The 22,138-nt window shown below is 34.8% G+C and overlaps 1 protein-coding gene across 1 annotated transcript in view; it reads left to right on the top strand.

The window, feature by feature from the left end:
• Nucleotides 1-22,138, top strand: part of TTC29 (tetratricopeptide repeat domain 29) — a 149,603-nt gene that overhangs the window by 30,439 nt on the left and 97,026 nt on the right. The window contains exon 3 of the mRNA XM_085313147.1: nucleotides 11,243-11,466. Coding sequence (XP_085169273.1) covers nucleotides 11,243-11,466 — 224 coding nt within the window. The remainder of the gene's footprint in view (nucleotides 1-11,242; nucleotides 11,467-22,138) is intronic.

Genomic DNA, 22,138 nt, shown 5'->3' on the forward strand with positions numbered 1-22,138 from the left:
CTCTTCTCTTCTCTTCTCTTCTCTTCTCTTCTCTTCTCTTCTCTTCTCTTCTCTTCTCTTCTCTTCTCTTCTCTTCTCTTCTCTTCTCTTCTCGTGAAAACCATCCAAAGAAAACCATATCATCAAAACCTAAGACTAGAAAGAGTGACCTGGAAATCTTTCTCATGAGAGGAACAGTTTCAGTTAGTAGTAATGTAAAAATATTTTGTTGCTGATCTTACTAGGTATATTTCTGTGAATCAAAGAATGGACTTAGAATCCTCCTAGTGTCTTCTCTTTATACTTACATATAGTCAGATGACACATAAATAATACATAAAGAAAGTATGGCTGAGCTACACATGCAAAAACAATAGTATTTTTGTTTTCTGTCTTGTGAGGAGGTGGATCAGTGTGTTATGGAAAGCTTACTGTGATAAATTTGTCAGTAAAGACGTGCTCTGATCTGAGTTGTCCAGGCAGGACATCATTTTATACATATTGAGTCAGTTATTTTTGAGATCTGAGGATTGTTCTGCTTAGAATTCACGAAAAGGCTGGTCTATTTGAAGGTTTTCTTGGACACAAAGAAGGAAAGGCTTTTATTCTCAGATGGGCTGTGGCCCCCAGAGCAACATGCCTACTATCTCAAATAATACTGGTAAGATCCATCATTAAACTACTTTGCAACTCGTATAAAGGTGGRTCTCTGACTCCTTGCAGGTTTTGCACCATTTTCTTTAGGAAGGTGAAAAGATTTCCATGTTCTGCAGCTTTTGTATTCAGAGTGTGCTCTTCTGTAGAAGACAGTATCCTTCAAGTTCTAGGGTTTATTTCCAGGAAGTAGGGACTTGAAGAGTTTATAAAGGTAGAAGACATTCTTTTGCTTTACTTTTCTTCAATTAATTATGATGTTGGAGTTTTCCAGAAGGCTGTGTGGGGCCTCCAAATTTGGAATCATTCCTCAGCATCTTCATATTTTATCAAATACCTTTATGTTAATTTGAAAGGAAGGAAGGTAGTAAACATGTCCCTTAAATTATGGGGTTTTGGAAGAATAAAACTTGAACTTCCTGATTTTTGGTCAAGTAATTCTCATCATCTGCACTAGGCCACAAGGCCTAGTCTATATTAGAGTCTGTATTATGTGTTTACCATTTTTGGATTGATCTAACAGCTATAGAAACTGATGCTTCTTGATGAAGAAAGCCTTTAAGTATAAGAGAGCTAGAATATACTACTTTTTCTCTAGGAGTGAAGACCAGTGAATATGGTGTAATTCTTTGCTTCCATAAGCTTTTGTCCTTCTCTGCAAAAGGACCAACAGGGATTTCACCCAAATTTAATTTAGATCCATTTGACTGATTAATCACCCTTTAWAATCAATGGAAAGAAATAAGAATAAATCATTTGATCAGATGAGCTCCATCTTTTAGGATTCAGTCAACTGCTTTAAAATAAGGCAAATAACACTTTTGAAGTACCTATTTCTCTCCATTGCTTACATAGAGAAATAAGGGTGATGAGCTCAGATGTAGACACGTACATTTAATCTGCCAAATCCTACGCTGGATAGCTGTTGAATTTTAGAAGCTGTAAAGGAGATCAGAGAGAATAAATATCTCCTGGACACTAATTTCTAATGCAGTGTTTCTACTAGAAGCTAGCAGGTCAGGAACAAAAATGGCCTGGCATCTATTTAAAATCATATGTTAGTGCCATATGGCAGAAAATTATATTTCTATTTTTCAGTGAATACAGTATATTTTAGAGAGAATTAAAAAGGACAATAATTTTTTTAAAAAAAGAGTACTTGCTATTTTCAATGTCTGTCTCAACTGCATAGAGTTAAGAAAAAAAGATTTCAGATAATTAATGTGGAATTATGTGTTAGTGTTCAAAATAAATATGAGGAAGTAATGAGATTTCTCTTCTAGCTTCTTACATGTTCTGCTACGTGATCTCTGAATGTTCAACTCAGTCTGTCCAACACTAAAGAGACAGGAGCTTCCTCACCTTGTTAGAGATCAGGGTGATCTGTAGAGTCCAGTAAGGAAGAAGAGTGGAGTTTGTAGGCTGATGAAGAGGAGAGATTCTTGAACCAGCTGTCTAGTTTGAAGAGTTATTTATTGCTATTTTCGTAATAGCCATGATGGAGTAGTAAGCCATACTATTAGACTCAGCTTCTTTTGGTCTTGTCCTCTGTGTATAAGTTTAAATCACAAGAGTTTCAGGATTCAATTGTCGTCTTATTTGTTTTTCTAGAGATGTCTTAATTTTATTCTTCTGTGTTGATGGACTCTTTTTTTTTTTTTTTTTTTTTTTTTTTCCTCAAGGAAGCTGAATACAAATACCTGAATGGGGTTTTGATTATTCCAAATTTTTTAGTTGCTGTCACCTCTATCAAGTAGATCAGTAACTTGACTTCATAGATGATCTATGGCATTTTTCTTCAACAAATAGATTGGGACCTATTGTCTAATAATAAGCTTATTATATTGGTAAGTTTTCTTTCTCACAAGCTGAGATCTTCACAGGAGATTTACCATTCGGAACATGTATAAAAATATTCATTTAGATTTGGGAATTTGGGTTTTGACCATTTGCATGCTGGGCAACCCCCACAAAATTCATTAGGAGTAAAGCTATATGAAGGGTCGATCCCAAGGGATAGGGGTACTGCTAAGGATAAGGGCTGTGAAAACTATGTTGTTAGTGTGAGGTTAAGACAAAGAAAGAGGAGGGGCAGCTGTTAGTACAAGAAAGCCTGCAAAAGGCAATTTAAGATTTGGATCTGTTGGTGTGTAGGTGTAGCAGGCGTTCTGCTTTCCTTTTGTATTTCGGCAATTTGCACAGGACTTGGCTGTGATTGATGCACAGATTCAAGCTGCTTCCACTTCCACTTCTATGTGCAACAGAGGGAAAGAGAGCTACAGGGAGCTGAAGAAGGACATAGCATTAAAAGAGAGCATGAAGTCAGCTGCTCTTTTGCTTCCATATTCAGGTCCCAGAAAGATTTTGCTATTCTTGCTGATGTCAGTCTTTGGATGTGACCTATAACCTGAACACCTTATGACCCTCTTTGGTTACATTACTGCGGTTTAGAACTGGTAGGAACTCATTTACATTTTACAAGGATATTTTTTCATTTTTAAATATCAAAAAATATGGAAAAGGGAAATTCAAAACTAAAAAGAAGTATCCTTTCATAATAAAAGAAATTTTAAATTAAGGCTCTCTGTCCCAAACTCCCAGCTGATGTGATACTTGTGGAGAGGGAAATGGCACAAGTTACTTATTGAACAGATGGATAAATTTTAAATTTCTTTGCTATTGCTTTCACAATATTATTTAAATATGTATTTTTTCTGTCTGAATAATTCCTAACAATCTTGCTTATCGTGATCAGAATTCAATGTTTATTTAAAAAAAAAATTCAAAAAGGACTTTGGTACTTAGAGGCACACATTATTTTTGGTCAAATGAATAATGTGTGTGAATTTCAGGCCTGGTAAACATATGATTTAGTGTAATTAGGCAATGATCTAAAAGACAGAACTGTGTGGGAAGTGAATGGTTTGCGTTTCTTGAAGAAACTTCTCTGTGCATTTGTGTAATGTGAAAGGTTTTTCTTGAAAAGGTTAAAAAAAGTTCTAATCAACTTCTGTACATTATGTAGAACTTCATTTTCTAAACTCTGCAAAAGAAAGTTTCATATTTAATGGGAAATCATGAATTATTCCATTTATTATCTACTTCCTCCTTTCAAAGACATGATCTGGATAAAAGGCGGGGTGAATAATTTCAAAAAATACAATACATTTTTAATGGGAAGGTGCAAACTACAGATTCTCATGACTATTAGCAAGTATAGAGGAAACAGAATTTTACTTGCAAAAACTCATCAAACTCTTGCAAAGATAAAATACATGACATACTTTAATAAAGAAGAACACAGTGAGCTGAAGTTTTTCTTTTTTATGTAACTTGTTGTTTTTACTAAGTTTGGTCTTATGGTTTTCTAGTACTTTCATTTCTCCGTAGCTCAACAATATTTAGTAGAGAAGATAATGTACAAGCCGTACACAACTGACTTCTATTTTTAAAACAGTCCACAGAGGTGAAGCATCTGCAACATACAAAAGGAGTTTGAAATAAAGAAAGACAGCCTAATTTGCCTTGGTATAATCATGACTTCCTAGTAATTCTCGCAGTGAATGTTTTGGAACTGTGTAAAATCCTCTCTTTTCTTTCCCTTTTAGTTCATCTCTGTGTGGTGTGTTTGTCCTTAGACTATTGAGTAAGTTCTAGTGGGAACTTGAATCTGATCTCATAAACAAATGCAAAATACTATGGGAATTGTTCATAGCAATAGCATGATAATAAATGCATAGTCTTGTATAGTGCTTTATGCTAATCCATAGCTTCAGCTTGAGAAGATACCGTAAGTCAATAACTATTATTTTCTAACATAATTTTACAGGCTGAAAGAAACATGCAGAGAAATTTAATAACTTGTTAAATATTGTGCAAGTCAAAGGAAATGGCTTCAGAACTGTGACGTTCCTGTCTCTTAGTCCGCTAGATCAACTCTGAAGTAAAGGGGAAAGGTTAAGAAATACTTAGCTTTTGACAAATAATAGTCTATAAAAAAGTAAGTGGAATTACCTCCTGTTAGTGAACATAATTAATTTAGAAAGGAAAGCAGAAAGATTAATGAAGATGATGTTTTTTTCCAATTATGCTTAAAACAGTAGGTAATAATCACAGGTGTTTGTACCCTGTTGTATAAAGAACATTTCTGTGAGTGTAGCACTTCTATCTTTATTTTTAAAGCTTTAATGTTTTTTTAAACGTTTATGTTTAGAGACAGAATGTGCCAAAAGTTCATTTCTAAATTTATATTTCCATTTTCTGTATTAATGACTATTCTTAATTATTCCAGTACTTACATTCATTTTAAGTGTCATCCTTTGATGTTTATAATTGATTAATTTTTCATTTTATATAGTATTAAAGTGGCAGTGTAGCTTTGAACAAAAGGAAGAGAGACGAAAATATCTTTTCATTGCAGGATCTTACTGACAGGTTATGCATCTGCTTTTGATTACATGATTTAGGCAAATGTGTTGTTTGATTACCATCGTAGACTGTAAGATAACATGAAAAATACTGTCTTACTTTGCTGACTATTATTGTACCTATATATTGGTAAAATACATGGTATAAACTGCATATATATTTTCTGATACATTTTGTTTTCAGCTTTTCATTCATACTTCTGCCAATAGGCAGATCCATAAACAGTTTCATACTTAGAGTTATCTAAGTTGTTATCAAAGTAATTCCATTCTAATTATATGTACAAATTCAAATGCAATATTTTTTCTTTATTATTTAGAGTATGGAGTTCTTTTTATAACATTTAAGGGTTTGGTTGAAGGAAATTTATGCTTTTTATATTTGGAAATTAGATATTTCAAGTTTATATTTTGGAATCGGAACACAGCACCCCTCTCACCCCAATCTTAATTCTCAGTCTTAGTAATCAAAAATTCTGATGTGTAAGCTATTACTACTTAATAGCATTTACTGTACTTTCACATCTTTCATTTAATGAGATTACTATATTCTACAATTTAATATATTACTATCCAGTAAATATTTTATTAAAAGAAAATTATTTAAGCAGACAGTCTTTAAACCAAGATTAAAGGGGGCAGTGCCCTGAATCAATTAAATATCTTTGTATCAGTTGCAGTATGTGATGAAAATACGCTGCGTACACTGGCCCGGTGAGGACTTGACTCACTAAACTCCTTTATGTAAAAGTATATACATTTACCCACTGAACTCAGATACTCAGACTACTCAGATAAGTTTTCAAGTTAGGTATGTACCTAATTTTGGTGGTTTGTAGCCTAATATACGATCATGTGGATTGCAGCAGTGCAAGTACATGGTTTTATGCTACTGTAACCTGGTGATTGCATCACCAAATGCCAAAAAGATGAAATCTTTCAGCTTTCATATATAAATACATACATCTTTAGGCAGTTAGACTGTATATTGCTGTAATAATCCTACTTTATGGTTACATACCTAGCTGGCAGCTAAATATTTGCTTTTCATGTCCAGCAATGCTCTGCGAAAGTGTAAACTTTATTTTAGATGTTGGTCATTAACAGTATTAAAAAATTACTTGTTTGGGGGGTCCAGCTATAACTAAATAATTTTCCTCATTTGATTCTTAGAAGAAGCATCCTGAAAGTTTTAACGCTTATAGCATGCTTGAGTTAGCAATGTTCTGTGTAGTATGTTTTTACTTAATGCACATACTTTTCAAATTTTAGTGAGGCAATTCTGATATCTCCTTGTTTATACTGTGTGTGTTTTCACATAGGTTAAGTGCAAAGTAGCTTACTGCATGTAATTTCCATTTTCTTATAGTTTTATAAACAGGATATATAATCTTTGTTTAAATAAACGTAGGCAAAAAGAGTCCTTTTTTTTCGGTCTAGTTTTGTGATCTTAATCTGAGGCATTTATATCAGACATTGACCTGCCGACTACAGAAGAAGATCCCAAGTGGATAAAACCTATTTCAATATAGTTTTTAAGGATTATAGTATTTGGTATAGTAATTATTTTACGCTGCAAGTACACTAATATTTTATATTGTATCACTGCTTACTCCATGCCATTTTGAGTCTTACAAATGGGATTGTTACTATGCACTTGTAGAAAAATCAGCAGCTGGCATTAACTTGTAGTACTTGCTTAATCTTAGAAAACCTGAAGATATGAACCCTGATATGAAAAAAATTCTCAGATGAAAACGGTAACCTTTTGCACTGGTGACAAGTAGTTCTGTTATGATATATTGATTAGTTTGATTATTTTTAATAGCAGTATAAGTCGTTTGGCTTAATTTCTTTTTTCTTTCCTCTCTTTCAATGTAAAAGGTAGAGTGCAAATAGCCTTATTGCATCGGATTTGAAGTTAAAAGGAACAAGGGATGGTACTGCCCTGATCTCCAGACTTTGCATAAGATTCTTGTAAAAGTACAATACAGTAGCATAGGAAGTTTCCTGGGTTTGCAACAATAGTGTAATTTCATTAGCCTCTGTAAAGATTAGTATTTCTAATTTTTATACTAGTGAAGAAAGATTAGAATCACTTACTATGCTTAAGTCAGATTCCTCAGTATGACTGAAGGTGTTCTTAGAATAATRATGATACTGAAAGAAACCTGCGTAAGAAAATTACACAAGTGGATGTATAGTGTAAGAAAAGTAAAATCCCTGTAGCAATATCCTGGTGTATTTAAAGTACCTGGTACGTTAACAATAGCAGTGCTTTTTCAGGCTCACAGATCCTCATTCAGTAACTGCTTCCACCGGTGTAGTGTTAAACTCTACATGAAAATCACCTTCATGGTGCCACTAAAGTGGTAATTTTAGCTTTTGGTGGTTATTTATTTTGTACTGAAAAATGTTCTGATCTCTTCCTTGCACACAAGCACAAATGCACACACAGAATTCTTCCACGCCTCGTGCTATAAAATACCATGTAACAGTAACTGCTGATGCCAAATGCATAATTTCAAACCGGACCCACCAAGTGAGCCTCGTTGTCACTGTTTTAGTAAGCCTGTGTAAACAAGCAGCTAGTAACGTCAGCCAGGTTTCAGTACCGACAGCGATGAGGGTATAGTCAGATGAGCAGTGGACTCTTAGCATCACCTGTGTTTGTGTTGAGAATTATGTCCTTCATCTGTTGAATTTTACAGATTAAAAAAACCCTTAAATCCATTGTTCTAAATTAAGAGCAGATGAATCTGTCTCCTTGTTTTAAGCATAATGTTAAATATATAGATATGTCCCATATTAAAAAAAAATAATTCATTTTTAAAAATATATCTAAAATCTTTTTCTCTTAACATGCACATATGATCACTCAAAAGGGAGAGAAGACTTCAGGTTTATCTGCACATCACAGTTCAGTTTTGGAGTTAAGCGCAGGGCACGTTTCCAAACCTCGTGCCCCTTCCCGGGGGGCTCGTACAGGCGCTTGCCCGGGGCGAGCGGGCAGCGGGCTGGTGCCGCCTTTGTTCTGCTGCCCTGGCTCGTCGCGCCCACAGCTGCATGATTAACGCGTTCTCACTGCAGTTTTCCACATTTCCAGTAGGTGCCCCCAGAGACCATTAAACCTCTGGAAAGTCGCCACTTTCGCCGAATAAAAGGCCAATCTTTTTCCATTTTGCTTCTTGAAGTAACCTAATTGTTCAAAGGAAACCTAAAATTGGCGTGAACACCGTGTAGTAAAATAAACTTAATTAATCTGTTAGGTAGTAAGATTCAAAAGATTTAGTGTAAACTGGTTTATTAATATAGTAGAAACATAGAGTAGAAGTTAAGGATTTTTATAAAATAAATTCTGTGCATTTAATTAAATATCAGTTTCTGTTACTGATATTAGGAATAAAATAATCTTCACTTATATAAAACATCAGTCATTCCATTTAATCTCTGTTTTTACATATTGCATGGTATTATAAAGACACAATATGCAAAGGCTAGCAATYGCTTGAGCAGTTATAGTTTATTTGAAGATATAATGAAAAGTTTACTTCTGTCACCTGCACTACCCCTCTTTTTAAAAGCAGTGTGTGTTGGAAAAATCATACTGGCATTTTCATCCAGATACTTTGATACTTTTACTGACCACTTTGATAATTGAAGCAATTTCAGAATTTGCTGGAGTGTTGAGCTCTTTGGTGACACTATCATTCATCCCCATAATATCTTTCATTTCTATCCTTATTTTATCCTTCATGTATGATCAGTCACTTACAGCTTGTATACAACAGTAACTTAAGGACACAAATRTATTATTTTACTCTCCAAGTATTTTCTATTTTTAGATACAACTTTGTAAGATAACTTTTATCTTTACTCTTTATATGTATATATAAAATTTGAGTGTTGACAGTAGATAGTTTCTTTATTTATTTGTTATAAACAGTTATCCTTGCCTGAGAAAGAGATGTGGTCTGTACTGTATGATTATTTCAGCATTACTTCAATTTCTTTGTTAATTGACATGGGCTTTTATTAAAACTGTGATGAAACAAATTTTTTTAAAAAATGACTTATTTTCCTGTATGTAAATGTATTGCTCTGTTTATTAACATTATTATGCTGTTTGTGGGGAAAATGTGCTTTGACTTCAAGTAAAATGCATTGATCTGCAGCAAATATGTTGTATGGACACAATTTTTCTGTTTATGTAAGTATTGGTGTTGTACTCAGCTAGTATGCAGTGTTAAAAAATAACTAAATGACATTTTGATTAGTCACTTTTATGATATTTTAGCATACTTACTTCTAATATATGTGCTCATCTAGTGCATGTACATAGCCTTATAAATATAGATACTACATTGTATGAATAAATAAATATGTATCTATGTCAGCTATAAAGACTATTGATTCCACTGCTTTGAGTTACATTATTGTAGGTTTCAGTCTCAGACCWGTGCAAGTTGGTAGAAATTTTTTACCTTTATTATTCAACTTTCTTTTAATTGGATAGAAATGTGGAAAAGAAAAGAGTAGAGAATACATTGCAGTATATTAACATAGTATCTGCACAGTATTTTGAAGCTGCATGTCTTGGATCTGATATGTTTCAATTATAGCATATTCTGACAAATTACATTTCAAATGTTTAAAGGTATTTCTTATTTACTTTTAGAAAAGAAATGTTGCAAATGTTTTCTGATACAGAATGGTTATATATTTTCCCTTGCATGCATGTATAATGTGTGCTTTTCAATCTTGAAAAACACCTATTTATATATTAAAAATAAATTCAGTACTGCCTAGCCTAAATCACGTCATGTATCTTTTAGAACCGTGTAATATTTTTCTGTTCAGGTTTGCAGTTGAAATGTAAGAAAAATACATATGCAGAATTCATCTGTATCTGTGTAATAATTAATGGATTTTATTTTAATGATATTAAATATGAAATTAACAGCACAGCTTATTCGCTTATTAAATCTTGTATTACTGGTTATTCCATGTGCATGTAGCTAAGGAGTTGTTTTTATCGTTTACATTCTTATTACAATTGTTAAAGAATTGTGGTAGCTCTTTTTAAGCTAGAAGTATTAGTCGCATTAGGCTATTGTTTATTATGAGGCTCATCTGAATTTATTATATATGCTGTAAATCTCAGTTTTCACAATTCCATATTTCTTTTGAAGACTCGGAGAATTTGCAGTTAAGTACATTTTAATCCAAAAAGACAGTTTTTGAAACAATTTGGAAACTTAAATAGAAATTACAGAATAAAGTCAGCACTTCTAGGTCCTTATCATTTTACTGGAGCAAAGGTTTGTTTTCTCACACTAGACACCTACTCCTGAAAACCTTTACATGTGTATCTTAGGGTTGCAGGCATTCCCACTGGACTCATAGCTTGTTTCAGGATGGGATGCAGTGATTGTTTCATGCCACCTGAAAGAAATATTTGGATTATTTCCGTAAACAGTGCCTCAGAAGATCTATTACCTCTTGAGAATATTTAATCATGCATGTTTTTGATATGTATGTCTCATCAGCGTTTGTGAATGGTATAACTTTGATATAAATTCATCATTGTAGCTCTGTGGAAATATCATTTGATTTTCAAATCAGGGAGAATCATCAAACTTCTATATCAGTATACCAGTCCCAGCTGAAGTTGTATGCTAAACAGAAGCAAAATAGTATGTAATGACTGTGTTTCTGGCATAGCATTTGTTTGACGTTTTAAACCAAGCCATCATAACCTCCAGCAAAACTATTTAACATATACATTGTTTTGACATGCAGAATGTGCTTCATTTTTCCCTGTACACTGTTTTAAAGCAAACTAAGAGTTTATTGTGTTTCCACAAACTAATGTAAATATCTCTTTCTTCCCATCAGTCAGCCTCTTTGGCCAGTACCAGCTGAATACCAGTATATTTTTAACACGTTTGCAATGTATATTTGGGTATTGATTCACTCTTGCTATATTTACTCCCCTAGGGTGCACCTCCTTAATCATACATTAACAGAATGTTTTTTCAGTAGGGGAGAAAATATCCCTTCTCCACTGGTGAGCTGCAGAGGTCCCTTCTTGAATAGTGTTTTAGTATCTGTACTTATTTAGTAAGGTGGAAAACAGAATGCAGGTTTAAAGGATTAAAATCCACCTTTCTTATTCCCAGTTGCAGGAATTCATACAAGAAGAACATCTGCATAGACATGCTGCGACAGGGTTATCACAAGTCCTTCTCCGAGCTCTTCACTCTGATACAGAAGTGGAATGCCTTGAGGGAGGCTGCAGGGCCTGGGTCAGCCATATGGCAGCAGAAGTCCCTGGAGGAGCAGCCTGATAAGCTGGATCAGCTTTACCACTTCCTGACCAGGGCTGAGGCAGCCCAGCGAGCAGGTAAATGGGGGGATTGTGGGTAGCCGCGGCCGCGAATGCCTGGGGGAAGCTTCCAAATTGTTTCATGTATGAATTTGAAGCGTTACTGCATCTTAGCATATTTCAGCCTTAGTCAACTAAGCTGTATTTATAGAATAAATGATTAGGAGCTGCAGATACCGGGAGAGGTTCTGAGAAATAAAAGGGGGAAAATATCCAGAGTGCATTATGGTATCATCAGAAATGTTAGATATATTTATAGTTCTGGTAACATCTCAATTATTTTCTTATGGTTTCATTATTTATTATCTTTCTTTCTCTATTGATTTTGAGTAGAAAAATTTAATAGGTGAAATGTTGTTTCAGGTAGTAATAGTTTTATAAATCTGTTTCTATTAAATACCCTGTCTGCTAACTATGTTTGGATTTGTGACTGACTTTAAAAGGATTGTGAACATGTCAAATAAAATGCAGCACACCGATGTAACATGCCACCTGTGAATTACTAGATATTAGTGAAGACATAACTCCAAATTACTGTATTTTTTCTACTGGGTACCCATTACTGAGCTCTCATATTTATCATTTCCTTTTGCTATAAATAGTAACCTAACTTATTCTCTTTCTCCTTTAGAATAATTGTATGAATGGAAGCAGATAAAGCTCTTACTATAGTCCTATTTTGTAGCAGAGCTACTTTCATTATCAGTATTGTTTCATGTTCTATTTTGATCATGACAAGGATGGAAACCTAAAATTATGCTTGTGAGTTTGAGACCTGAACTTTTTGCGTGAACTTCAGAAACAGAAAGCTTCATTTTAACAAAGAATGGAAAAACCCTTCACCATTTAAAATTTGCTCATTTAAAATGTTTATTTTGTATTCATTGTGAAAGCCAAAAGCTACCTATCTTTAATTTACTGTACTTCTAGACAGAAAGTTTAGCCAGCCCATGATAGGAAAGAATCTTTGGATTTTTCTAGACTGCAACTAAAACCTGAATAAACACTCCTGTAACTCGCAGAAGTGCAAGAGAGAAGTTTTGCCCTTAGACTGCCCTGACATAAGCGTATCTGCCAATGCTCTGACATTCCAAAAGTAGTAGATATGGCATATCTTGATGGGCCTGCTTCCTGCAGCTGTCTGAAGAGGATCGTTTGCCCTCCTTCCATGCCTTTGGAGAGGCAAGATCTTTTTCAGTGTTATTAACTGATGCGTGACAGTAGACTAGGCCGACATGCTCTCAGAGAGCCAAGGTGGTGCTGACTGTGCAGGTCCTGCTTCTGTGGAAGGCAGAGGCCCTTGTCTCTTCCTGAGTCCAGCAGTCGTTCTATGCTGGGCTCTATGTACCCTTCCTCTCTCACAGAGACAAGATACCACCAGTCAGCTAACTGATTGTATCTTGCCTCTGCAAGTGTGTATCTCCAAACTTTGCCTGTTGAAGTTGGTTAAAACAAAATAAAATAATGTGACTGCGTCAGTGGGGTTGGCAAGTGCATCTTCAGTGAATTGCCTGATCAGGGTATAGTTTGAGCTTTGTTTTTTTCACCAGTTTCCATGCTTGAACTACCTGCTATGTGAAGGGATGAATGCTAAGTCATGTTGCTGATGTTAGAACTAGTAATGCTGTGAGGATAATGTATGAATTATACAGTTCATTAAATACTAATTCAGTAGTTCTGCTAATTCAGTTACTCTCTGATTTTTAATCAAATCGCTTGGGGCTCTGGCTTATGATCTTCTGACAAGTTTAGTTGACAACATTTAAGAGTTGTTCAGCAATATACCTCACCCTTTGGCTGGAACTTACCACCCTGTAGCAGTCTCAGCAACAACTGACCTGCATTTGCTCCTTAGCCATCACAGTTCAAGTCAAAAGAGGCTTAGAAAGCTAAAAATAATATCTGGGGCTGTGAACTGTGAGAATTTTATGGTATGGTTGATGTTACTGATCAGAAGGAGACTCTACCTGTCTCATGTATGCTGTTTTGAGCTAATTGTTGTGGTAAAAAAGAGATCTTGAGTATAAAATGATGGAAAAAATCTTAAAATTTGTAAGTTTTTTGACATTTGAACTTCATGAAGGAGTAGGTTTTCAGCCTAAAGTGGTAAGTGGATTGTCCTGGAACATGCAAGAGAGATAGTAAAACAAAATGAGAGCATTATGTCTGTTAACATACTACTTGCTGTTTAATGACCATAGCAAGTCAAAGATTATCTGCAACTGAAATAAAATAATAATAAAAAAAATTACTTGTGCTAGGTCTAAGTGAAAGTATTATATTTTTTTAAATAATTTCAGTACTTAACACAGCTGCATTTTTTATGTTTTCTTTTAATAAGAGAAATAAATATATTCCATTGTGATAGCTTTTAAGTGATGGCTTACCTACAGATGACCACCATTTTGACTTAAACTTTGTTGCCATATAAAGTCTGTTTTAACTGAAGAGGTTGCATAAAGTCTTCTCTGCTTCAGTGGCTTAATTTACTATATCTTTAAAGATCCATGAGCATAACCAAATAAATATCTCTTTGCTAAGCTCTAAGGAGAGAGAAGAAATCTCAGCAAAGAATAAAAAGCTAGTGTCATTAAAGAAAATTTTATTTTGCTAAGCTTTACAAGTCCTCCATTATCTGATAGTCCATATACTTATTCCAGTACTGAGGAATACAGTATGTGCTAAGACAATGGATACATACTTCTTATCCTACTATTTGTAGTGAGGAGGTATAAAAGGCTAAAGAATCCTGTCCTTTCCTGTGACAAAGCTTGTCCTTTTTGCTTGTAATAACCTGTTAATAATGGTTGCTTGGCATAGATAGCAGTATTTCATTACCATTATATGATGCTTTAAATTCTTCCAAATCTGGATTTTTTCTGTGTTCTTTTGTTTATATTTTTCTTCTACTTCTCATAAACTTTATCTATGTTTTTTTCTAAACTAATATGATCCAGATCTCCAATTCAAGCATAAACCATTTATGTGGCTATTATATTGCCATGTCACCTGCCTACATTTATCTTGTCTTTAGGAGTGTCATATCCTCCCGAACACACTGGTATTTTGGGGTCTTGTGCTAATTAGAGCTAGAAATTTGCTTGAGAGCTTTCTTTTTGTTGCAGTCTGTGTGTTTTGAGTAAGACTCTTAAATTTTCAGTATTAATATTTGATTTGAGTGTTTTCTTCCATTACAGACTTGGTTGCAATTGGGAAGGCACTAAAGATTTACAGGTGGCTAAGCAAAGCCACCTCTGACTCAAGTGCTTGGGACATAAATGCATCCACTGAGGAATATGTTTGTAGACTATTCATCTCACAAAACATCACTTAGCATGTCAGTAAATAACTTTACCATTTGTTATTCAGTTTCTCACTAGATACTTTTGTGTCATAGGATGTTGGTGTCTTATAGGGAATGTAACTTACAGCTGCTGCTCCTGAGTGTATAGTTTTATAGTTGTTACCACAGCACATAGAGAAAGCGAGATGTACATTCATCTGTTCCATATCTATTGGTGGAGTATGTTAGTCTTTTCCTTTTTCTGGTACTTTGTAGTTCTGGGACACGACAATGCGGAACATAAATTGTTTCCTTAGTCATAAGCAACATGGCCCACCGTGATGTAGACACTGGGGGGCTGTGGGTTTTTTTGTTTTTTGTTTGTTTGTTTTTTTGAGTATTTTGTTTACTATCTTTACACTGGACATGGACAGACCTTTTATCTTTACTTACACCAGCAAATATTCTCTCTGTTTTCATGTTTAGTGGAACATGCATTTTAACTGAACTCCAGGGTCATGCAGAAGTCTTTCTTTTAAATCATCTGTTACTAGTTTTATATTATGTGCAGAGAAAATCTTATTTATCTGTCTAACCTAATATTCTTTTCATTGTATTTGAATACCTCCCAAATGTTTAAAAATAGTGGGTTATTGTTAATCCTTGCAGCTTCTCAGCAAAATTGCTAATACAGCTACTTTTTCCTAGGTAAAAGCCAGCGTTATCCTGAAAAACTGGCAGAAATATTGGCAATAATCATTGACAGCATTCATTTTTGGTCTTCTTTGATGCAAATAATATAAACATTGCTGACTTTAAATAGAGTTTTTTCTAATTATTCATTGATCTTCCTTCAGTTGTGGACTAAGCTAGTTTGATCTCTGTAAGAGTGGGGGAAAAAAGGGGAAAAAAAGAAAAAAGAAGAGGTGACTTTTCTGTTAAAATCTTTTTTAAAGCATAATACAGGAAAAATGACAAATCAATGTATGTATATAGCTCAGCATTTGATATATGCAGTTATTTCTTGATAGGTGTATGAAAATACTGTTGTCTTTCACTGAGAGAAAAATTGTATTTTGAGGCTGTGCAGTAGTGAGGATGAGAAATGAATTGCACTTCTCAGACTATTTTTGATTAGAGATATAAATGCCCTTGAAAGGTATAACAGTGCTGGTATGTTGTCCTTGCTATCTTCTCGAAGAGCTGGAGCTCCCTAGCCCCTGCTTGGGGCTGTTCTGTGGATGAGCAGGATGGATTTTGAAACCATGGTGCTGTCCTTCTCTGATGCTGCATGTTGCTAACTGAGTGTCCTTTGGTCACTAACACCCTGTGAATAGGTGATAACATAGCTGCAACAGCTGAGTAGAATTCCTCACGTCCGTTTTGTGTGTCTGAGGGAGGCCCAGAACAGTCTGGCTCAGTATCTCAATGTGTTTGAGTGGGTCACAAGGAGGAAGTAGAAACAAAGGAGATTCAGCTAAGTCTTTTACTTAGTTTATATTTGGGAAATTTTGAGCAGCGTACAGTTTAATCTGTATGTGGCTGAAGAGCTGATTTTAGTGCTAATTCTTTCTATTCCTTGCACAAAAGTCTTTAGAAGTGAAATCAAAAATTTTAAGCTGGTGTTTGCATAGATTTTACCCTATGAATGTGACTCAGTTGTAGTCAAGCACACAGTCTCTCGTACTATTTAAAATGTATTGCTGAAATACTTGTAGGCTAAGGTACTCCTTTGAATCATCTCCACAAGGTATTGCATAGCTACTTTTAGTTAGTTAGCACTGAACCTATGAGAAGAATGCTTGATAGTATACAAATTACACTGGGAAGCATCAATCTTGTATTTTCTGCTGAGGTCAGCAGCCTCTCAGTGATCATGTACCAAATTTGGTGGTTTCAAAGTAGAGATCAGCTGTGCAGTATGATTTCAGAAGGGTTTGGAAAGTATTACTCTTCATGTTATATCTGAATTACATATTAAATATGGATTTCAACCCTGACTGTGACTGTAGAAGCCTTACATGTGATGACTAGCACAGATCTCGAAGCTATGAAGAGCTCATGATCAGTGCTTGCGAGGGTGGGCTGGTTTTACCTCTTTTGAACTAGTTGAAGAGAGTGCAAGGCAGGTCACAGCTCAAAGAGAGTTAAAGAAAGAGGTCTCTCAGCCACTGGCTCGACTTTGCTAGAGCAAAAAGCAGACTGGAAAAATTCACATTTCAGTGGCTGCAATGTGTATCTGGCCGTGGGCACAACAGTGACAGGTTACTGTTCACTATATCCAGGTCAGTGCCTGGACTTAATATTCAGTATGCACACCTTCAGAGGGGCTTACTTGCTGGTCACTGGAGACAGCAGTAGGAGTTAAGACCTGGAAGCTGTTGCCTTTCTCAACTTGCATCTGTTCCTAGTTCCTGATCCCATGTCGCCTCTGTGGTGTGCTAAATTGAAAATCTATCCATGTGCTCCAGGTTGCTAACTGTTGTTCTAGAGAAGGCCAAGCACAACGACTTTGAAGAAAATGCTAACTTGGCTCTTCTAGAGGAAACTGTTGACAATATGAGTTATCATTTGTTGTTGTTGTAAAAAATGGCTTTTCAGAAGAGGTATGAAGAAAGCCTGAAAATTTGATGTGTTCACAGTGGAAAATCTTACTCTGTCTTTCTACGCAGATCCTGGGTACTTAAGGTTGAAGACAGAGTTTGGCATTTTACAGTGATAAGCTTTTCTGTAAGATTCCAGAATTAAGCCTTARGCTGAGCTAGACATTGCAATAACCTTGTTACCCATGCTATTCTGGAAAACAAATAAGAAAACCGAAAAAATTTGTGTGCCAAAAAAGAAAAAAAGGTAAACATACCAAAACCTGTATTAATACTTGCAGGAAGGGTAGTCTTGTTTGTTTTGGGGGGAATGGGAAAAGGAAGATTGTTTTATTTTCTAAGCAGGTATGTCCTCCTCTAGTTAATATTGTTTCACAGGAAAAAAATATAGCAGTCACTGGAGCCCAGTAGAAGGATTTATTATTTTTGTAATTAGCTTACAAAAGGTGAAGTGGTACTGCACTGGAAAGAAGCCAAGTCGTCTCAAAACATAGCCAATTGTAGAACTACTCTTGACTTCAACAGAAGCAGCACTTCCTAGAAAATTTAAGTAGTATGTTTTTATTCAAACAGCTTGGTGCTCCCCTTGAGTATCTCAAATTACCATTTGTGTTGCCTTATATCATTGTCATTAGATAACACTATCCTTGCTTGACAAATTTATCTCATGACCATTTCCTCAGCATTTTTGTACAGATTATACTTACACTGAACCTATTCCCTGTATGAACCTAGAAATATTTGGGGGAGCATATATGTGCTCTGTGTTGTTCCTGCCTCCCTCATGACACCTGGGAAGCAGTGGCTGTGCCTACATCCTAGTCTTCCTTTTGTTGTCAGGAAGTGATATGAAATTTGACGGTGTGAGCATCCTATTCCTGTAACAACCTTTCTTCATCTGGATTTGTATATATTATCTGAGTGAGTTTGTCATTCCAATTCCAAAAAACAATCAAAATAAAATGTTTTGAAAAGTTCTCAAACAAAATGAAAAAAAATCTATTTTCTGGATTTAAAATTCTGTAATATAAATTAAAAAAATAAAAAATACTGCAACAGAGTATAATCTTTTAATTTGCTTTCTGTTTGAACAAAGTGTAGTTGAAATGGAGAAAATCTTGGTGAAATAGTTTTGCTTTCAATTTGGTATTTCGATGTTGAAAAAATGTTCCATTGGATAATTACCTGTGAGGCCTCTTCTCAGTCCTATTTCAGATCTTCAATTATGTCCAAACCCAGAAACCATCAAGCCTCACTATCTGCTCCAACAAGGTCAATTTAGCCACCACTTTTAGTACCCATCCTCCCATTCATCTTTGCAACGTGTTCTCTCAGCCCTGGAAGTTTAATATTCTAGAAYACCTGAATTAAGTTGCCAGTCTTCTATGAAGCTAATGTAATTTTTGAGATATTCAAAAATTTTTGAAAGATTTTGAAGAACCTTTAGCCATATGCTTTCTTAATTGTTTCTTGTTTGAAAACAGGAATTTGTCTCGCAGAAACTATTTTGTAATTGCTTGTGTGACTCAGACTTCTCTTCCTTCATTCAGTATCACATGTCAATGCTGTGATTCCCTCTCTGAGAAGTGGTAGATATAAATGTGGGATTTTTTTGTAACAGCTGATAAGTAGAAATGCTTTCTTTACATTACATGTATTCGGAATCAGATATAGAGAATTTACTACACAAAAATCAGAGAGGTCAAAGCTTTAATGATGGGGAGATTTTATAGACAAGAGTATTTACCTATTCTAGTATTTTTCTTCTCCTGGTGAGATAGAAGTTCACTTTGACTAAATCTGATGGTCTGGCTTTACCAATGTCAAAATAATCTCAATGAGTTTCTAGGTTCGTAAATCAAAGAGACTTTGAATCTACAAGATAATCTGGCTTTTAAAAGTCTATCTTTTGGGGTTTGTTTTGTTGTGACACCAGCATATCTGGGCAGCCACTGTCCGAGACAATTACAGAGAAATGGTTATCTTTGTGCACTTCTCATTGTTATTCAGTGGCAGGATAGTCATCGGAGGGTCACATTAAAGTTCATTCAATCAAAGCTGTGGCAGCAACGATAGTCAGCCTCAGGTCAGTTCCATCTCTGGAGATTTGTAGGGCACTACCTGAAGTCATTTGCATAATTTTATGTAATATCAGTGCCTTGATATTTTGTAGCAAAGAATTTTTAAAGGTAACATCTGTATCTTGTGTTCTTTTCCCAAAAACAGTCCACTTCTCTTTCCTCTTATTGTCTCATGGTAACCATTTGTATATATCCTCTGGTGTCCAAGTTCATTTTCACTTTGATGTAATCAGGATATAATGTGCATTGTTATTTTACAATATATTAGTAATCACTGTAATTAGTTTTTGTATTTCTCTTTGTGTTCATGGGATTATTTGATTATGTAGTTGGAATTTTCTTGGGAACCTCTGCCTCCCACTTTTGAAATAAGCTTTAGAGCAGTGTTGTGCTGTCCTATCGCACAATGGCTGTTTAACTTGGGATGAGATAAAACACAGCCAATGATTATCAGCTTTTCTTCACTGAGTAAGCAATCCTAGGTAACACGATCTAAGTTAGATTGGATGAATCTTAATTGTATGTCTTATAAACATGTAGATACACTCACACACGCATGCATGCACACCCAAACACACCCCCTAATCAGTTCTGCTACTTCTCTTCCAGTATTATCTGCAGAAATTTTTGTAAAGGTATTGTACCAAATAATTTCTAATGTATAAATAAGTTTTATATGGTACACGTACACGCTATTGGATATTCTGAAGAAGAGGTACGTTTTCAGCCTCAAGGGGAACAAATGACATGGTATTGATAGCCATGGAGAATGTTATGCTTAAAGAATATGTGAAGCTTATATATTGTTAATTATTTCCCTTAAAACCAGACTTTTTCTAAACTTCGGCTGATGTTTCGATACCAAACCTTAGATGCAAACAATGAGATGGTCATCTAGAAGTAATTTCTGGGGTATTTCTATTTTGATGATTATAAAGAGATTGTTTGGCACTCTCATTTCTTGGAATGAGTGATACATTGTTTAAAATACTAGAAATCTAGTTCCAAATGACAATTTTACATATTTTAATGGAAGTTGATTAAAGAATCATTAAAAAAGTAGAAAAGATGAAATGCCATTTCATAGGGGAAAAACTGTAGAGAAAGTAAGCAGGAAAGCAAAATAGTAAATAGAAAAGAAAAAGTTAGATAAACAACAAAGAAATACTGTTCAACAAGGAGAGGGATGAGTTTGTAAATCAAAAGACAAAACCAGTAAGTGTTCAAGAATGAGAAAAAAGATATTTCAGCTTGATTTCAGAAGACCACAAGCAGAGAAAAATCAGATGACCTCATCCAAAATGGTCAAGATCAGATCAAAAATGAAGGAGAAGTAAGAATACTAGATAAATGTGCAGAAGACTGCAGAAATGATGAAGAGGTAATGGGTTTCTTTCAGAAGTCAGAATAAAGTTCTTACTGTGTTGTGCAGTGTGCTGACGTGCTTTATCAAGACATTCTGAAGTTACAGAACTTAGTCATGACAACGGACAGCATGAGAAATTCAGATTGCTTCCTAGTAGAACATGCATAATTTTTAATTTTGAGATAAAATATGCAAGAAATGAGGCTGAGGAAACATTCTTCAATTTGGTTTATACTAAAATAAAGAGCTATGAAGAGTTCCAAACAAAGTACTCTTTTGAGTAGTAATGTGGTTTTTCCAGACAACACAGGTGACTCACATAGGAGGTAGAATTTTCAATCAAGAAATTGTTCCCCTTTGAAAGTTGGCTTTTCCCCAACAATTCTTCTGATAAAGAAATAAAAGGAGTTTATCTCCATCCTTTGATAAAAATTTTGGACATAGCATCATAGTTTCAAAATACTTAGAACTTCGAATTAAATCTTGCCTCTATAGAAATCAGGGTTTKGTTTTGTTTTGTTTTGTTTTGTTTTGTTTTTTTTATCCCTGGTGATTTCTGTGGGACACTCTACACCTAGAGGTAAGTGGTTTTCTCTTTCTTTTCCCCTTCTTCTTTCTTTGTTGAGTAAAGCTTACAAATTGCAGAACTCCCAAAAGTTAAGCAGTTGTATTCACACATCTAGCTTAACCAAGCATTCTTTTACCTGCTGCAGGATTTGTGGATCTTGACTTTCTTACCAACTACATTAAAATTCTTTTAAGAACACGATCTTTGGATTAAATTCACTTAGCAGCCACAAATACAGTAAATAAACAACCAAAATTTCAGTGGAATTTTACTAACTGTTCACATTCAAATCTGACATAAGCAGAGTTTTGGGAAGCAAATTCATTTAGTTCTGCCAGCAATAAATTCAGTTGTGAATCATATYGAAATATATTATACTTTATTATCTCTTAGATTTTTCACCATCTTATAGGGAACAGATACTTCAAACTCCCCTTAGGGAGAAGCAGTTTGATAAGAATTGTCAAGTACCCTTAAGTTTCAGGTCTTTACTCCAAATCAGTAGAGCTTTGGAATAATCTCCTGAGATTTTTTTTAAATGTACTCTTCTGACAGAAGTATCTCTAATTCCATAGAAGCTCTCATTCTGTAATTTTGAATTGTGAATAATGCATTTTGTAATACTGCTTATGTTTGGGACCTGCAGCATTTGTTTTAATTTTAGAGATAGTCTGTGAAAAGATTCTCTGTGGGACTGCTAATTTCTGTGCAAAGTAAATCATGGCTATTCATTAAGCTAACGAGTGAAATGGTAAAGAGTGGCAACTAAGTATGTTCCTCACCTCATAA

This window comes from Rhea americana, unplaced genomic scaffold (assembly GCF_003343005.1).
Source record: "Rhea americana isolate MKP2758 unplaced genomic scaffold, rheAme1 scaffold_38, whole genome shotgun sequence".
In the NCBI taxonomy this organism is placed as follows: domain Eukaryota; kingdom Metazoa; phylum Chordata; class Aves; order Rheiformes; family Rheidae; genus Rhea; species Rhea americana.